Source organism: Geospiza fortis, unplaced genomic scaffold (genome assembly GCF_000277835.1).
Source record: "Geospiza fortis unplaced genomic scaffold, GeoFor_1.0 scaffold37, whole genome shotgun sequence".
Taxonomy (NCBI): Eukaryota; Metazoa; Chordata; class Aves; order Passeriformes; family Thraupidae; genus Geospiza; species Geospiza fortis.
In genome coordinates this window covers 9497-14029 of record NW_005054449.1, presented here as the reverse complement: position 1 = coordinate 14029, position 4533 = coordinate 9497, and the positions used below count along the sequence as shown (strand labels likewise).

Here is a 4533-nt window from a genome sequence, read left to right as displayed (position 1 = left end):
TAGGGAATAGGGAAAAGGTTTGGAGCAGTGAAGGTGCTGCTTGGAAAAAGCAGGGAATTTGGGAACCCACCCCTAATTCCTTAATTAACCCCTTCCCCAAGGATTAATCCCCTGCAGAGGAGCTCTGCTCGCTGCTCCCCAGGGGAAAATAAAACCTGGCTCTCCCTGTGCTCCCAGATGTGCTTTCACACAGGGAATTTGTGGTTTTCTCTGGAAAAAAGTATGGAAAATAAGCCCCTGGTTTGATCTGTGGCACCAGCTCAGGTGTGCTCAGGTATTTGCAGAGTGAGTAACTCCAGCAGAGACAGCAGCTCCCTGTGCCACACAACAAAATACGGAGTTTTTCCAGACTGCAGGAAGCTGTGTTGGTTAATTTTAATGCATTTTATCTATTTTAAGAATGTCCTGGGTTAACAAAGCTGAATTTCTGTAACCTGCAGGGACAAAGCTCTGTTTGAATGTGAATTTGTAACAGGAGGTTGTGTTGTGGTTTTGGTTTTTTTTTTGTTTCATTTGGGTGTTTGCTTTTTGCCTTTGTTTTTCCTTTCAAGAATTAAATGAATAAAACAGAAACAATGGAAAGTGACAGTTGGAGTAGCTGAGGAGCAGAAGAACTTTCATCTTTTCTTGACAAGCATTTCGTCCTCACTCCTTGGCAGCTGCAATTCCCAGATGTCAGGGGAGGATTGAGCAAACTCCCATTCCCTGGGCCCTCAGTGGAAGAGGGAAGGAAATAAGAAATAAGTGCAGTTCCTTGGGTTTTTAAATGAGGAGGAACCATGAAAGCTGCAAAGATACCTTGGAATTTAACTCCTTAAGCAGCAAAACCTGGTGGCAGGGGGAGATCAGGGATTCCCTTTTGGTTTTCCTTGTCAGGTGAAGCATGTGCTGACATTGTATCTTGAAATTTGGGATTTTTATTGTTTGTTTCAGACTGTTGCCAGTAGTTTTTGGCAAGCTGCATGTTTAGGAACAAAACACGCTTTTCACATAGGAAACTGCTCGGTGCCTTGAAGGAGCTTCTCCACCTCTAAGAATTACATCCCTTTTCCTGTCATCAAGAGACAGCTGAGCTCCAAAAGGAGCTGCTGAATTCCCTGCTCCTCCTCACATCCTCAAGAAGACTTTGCTGGATTTTAAGTATTTTCAAGTGGTTCTTCTGTAAAATTCCCTCCTGGTCCTGGCAAGATGAGGATGCACAATGAGCTGAGGTGTTTAATCTGCATTTGAGTGGAGGAGCTGCTGCTCTCCTGTGGTATTTTCATTTTATGGACAAATTTCCTGCACACTTGGAGTTGTACGTTTTCCTGGGAGTTGGGGAAAGACAGGAGACTTTTAAAGAAGGAAAATCAGAGTGAGCTGAGGTAAAAAAAAATAGTTAATTGTGAACTCAGGGGGTCCATAATCAGTGTTAGCAGGTATAGCCATTTTATATTCCTGCACACTTGAAGTTGTACACTTCCCTGGGAGTTATGGAAAGACAGGGGATTTTTAAAGAAGGAAAATCAGAGGAAAAATCAAAATTTATCCATTTTATGGATAAATTTCCTGCACACTTGAAGTTGTATGTTTTCCTGGGAGTTGGGGAAAGACAGGGGATTTTAAAAGAAGGAAAATCAGAGTGAACTGAGGTAAAAAAATAGTTAATTGTGAACTCAGGTGGGCCCACAATCAGTGTTAGCAGATATACCCATGTTAGCAGGTATATACATTTTATGGATAAATTTCCTGCACACTTGAAGTTGTATGTTTTCCTGGGAGTTGGGGAAAGACAGGGGATTTTAAAAGAAGGAAAATCAGAGTGAACTGAGGTAAAAAAATAGTTAATTGTGAACTCAGGTGGGCCCACAATCAGTGTCAGCAGATAATGAGGCTCGCCTCCCGTGGATTTCTGTCTCCACCTCTCCCCTGTTCAATAGTTTGTGAAATGCTGTCATAATTGGAAGCATTAGTGGGACTCACATTGTTTGCTCCTGCTTCAGCATTAATACATTGGCATTCAGGCTGAATAAACACCATTTCTATATTCAGCACTATTTAGCATTTTTACCCTTTGCATGTGCAGGGGCTGAATTTTCACTTTCTTCTTGGTTTCAACTTTCAGTTTCTTCTGTTGAAGCTTTTTAATCCTTTCAACACCTAGAGTTATCTTCCCTTTGCATTTATTGGCTAAAAACACGGTCAGCAGGGCCAGGATGTGTTTTGTGAACTAACTGAGATGTGTTTCCAAGGTTTGACTGATAAATTCATCTGCAGAGTTTTTTCTCTGAAGGGATGAACTGCAGATCCCCTTTTATAACAGCATTTGGATTAATTAAACATGTCACAGCTGCCATTGCATGGATCCCCTAGGTCTGGATTGTTTGTGTGGAGCCAAGTTTTTCTCTTAAAATGTCATTTTTGTGGGACTCAGATTTGTCACCTTGACTCCAGAAATGGGCACCATTAAGAAGATTTTAGTCACTGCAAATTGTTGATTTAAGAGCATCTGGAGCACTGGCCTCTCTCACCTGTTCTGTACCTTCCATTCCATAGAAAATCTGGTTTTTTTCATGGAAAATCTGCTTTTTCTCATAGAAAATGTGCTTTTTCTCACTGAAAACCTGCTTTTCCTCACATGCTGCTGTGGGTGGGAGCCCTGCAGCCCCTTGGAGGGACCCCAGACCCTTCCAGTGCTGCCCTGCTGTATTTTTCAGCCTGGGATTTGCATTTCAGAACTCCCCAGAAAGGCTCCAGTTACCTGGGGCTACATTTTTCCCTTCCTAACGAGGGTGAACTCACATTGGGGAAGTATTTAAACCTCATTTTTGCTCTTGGTCTACAGGTGGCAATAAAAATCATTGACAAATCTCAGCTGGATGCTGTGAACCTGGAGAAGATCTACAGGGAAGTGCAGATCATGAAGATGCTCGACCACCCACACATCATAAAACTCTACCAGGTGGGCTCAGAGGGGCTTTCTCCCTTTTTTTTCCTTTCTTTCCCCCTTTTTCCCCCTTTTTCCCACTTTTTTCCCTCTCTTAGTTCCGCTAAACAAAAATGAAGATCCCACTTAAGACCAGTTCAGCTTTAAATTAATTTTATGCAGAAGAAACTTCTAAAATATTTCAAAAATAAATGATCTTTAATTTAATGGTCTATTTAAAAAATAAAACTGGTCTTTAAAATATTGATGTGCCCGGTAGAGGTGGAGCTTAAGGAGTTAAATTTGCAATTTATAAATTTGCAATTTATTGTTTGATGATATCTCCCCTCAGTTCCCTTCTGAATGAATGACACCACTCAAAAGTGGCAGAGGAGAGGCTGAAGATCAGCACTTGGAGGGATGGTGATGCTTGGGTGGTGCTCACTCCTTCAGTGACTGGTTAAAAATGCAATTTATAAATGAGTTTATTTTTAAAATAGCCTTCAAGTTGTCTCCCTGGTTTGCTTTTATTTGTGAGCAGTCTCTTGGGCCTTTCAGGACAGTTCATAAATAAAATGCAGAACCAAATTCACAAAGCTCTTGCCCACGGACAAGTTCAGCTGATGCTGAAATGTTTCTCTGAGGTTGTGGAAATAAACCCAAAATACCTTGAAATTGTCCTGAAATCTGAAATGACTTTTTGAAGAGGGGGATTGTTCACTCTCAGTGAAGCTCTTGATTATTTTGTTTGCACACATTGGAAGATTGTGACAATTCCAGGTGTGAGGCAGAACTTTCACAGCTTTAGGAGAGAGCCATAAAAATAAAGATTCTTTTGGGTGATTTTTGGCTTTTTTGCTTTTCTCACGAGCCTTCATGTGTGATTTCTGCATCCACAGGTGATGGAGACCAAAAGCATGCTGTACCTCGTGACAGAATTTGCCAAAAATGGGGAGATTTTTGGTAAGCAGGAGAATATTTCCGTGTTCAACTTGTTAGTGCATTCCTGGTCTCTGTATAAATAAGGATTTTTTGGGTCTGTTCTTAGATTGAATATTTCTGTGCACCTGCAGAGTTAAAAGCCTTTTAGTTTTAAATTCTATTTACTCTGTTTCAGTTGGTTTCCACTGCCTCTTGTCCTTTTGCTGGACTTTGTCTTGGGACAAAATCCTTTGGCTGTGAATCCAAAATCACCGCTGGCTTCTATTTCATTATAATAAAATCCAAATTATAGAAAATTATCTACATATATACACATTATATGTATTATATAATATACATCATTGTATATATTCAATATGCATTATATAATACATATAGATTGCATATATATAATATTCATTATACAATATAATATACATTATATATAATATAATATACATGATATATACTATAATATACATTATATATAATATAATATAATGTAATGTAATACAATATATAGAATATTCTTATCTATAATATATATAATATAATATACATTATATGTATTATATAATACATATACAATACATCAATATAATTTAATTATAATATGATAATAAAAATACAAATAATATAATATACTAAAATTAAAATAATTTTTATTGAGACTAAAATTAATTTTTAAAACTGATAAATTTTAATTT

The 4533-nt window shown here is 38.4% G+C and overlaps 1 protein-coding gene across 1 annotated transcript in view; it reads left to right on the top strand.

Moving 5' to 3' along the window:
• LOC102035078 (serine/threonine-protein kinase SIK2-like) overlaps nucleotides 1-4533 on the top strand; it is a gene marked incomplete at its 3' end in the record, with an annotated part of 11381 nt that overhangs the window by 3645 nt on the left and 3203 nt on the right. Inside the window, exons 2-3 of the mRNA XM_014309737.1 lie at nucleotides 2825-2941; nucleotides 3805-3868. Of these exons, the coding sequence (XP_014165212.1) occupies nucleotides 2825-2941; nucleotides 3805-3868 (181 nt within the window). The remainder of the gene's footprint in view (nucleotides 1-2824; nucleotides 2942-3804; nucleotides 3869-4533) is intronic.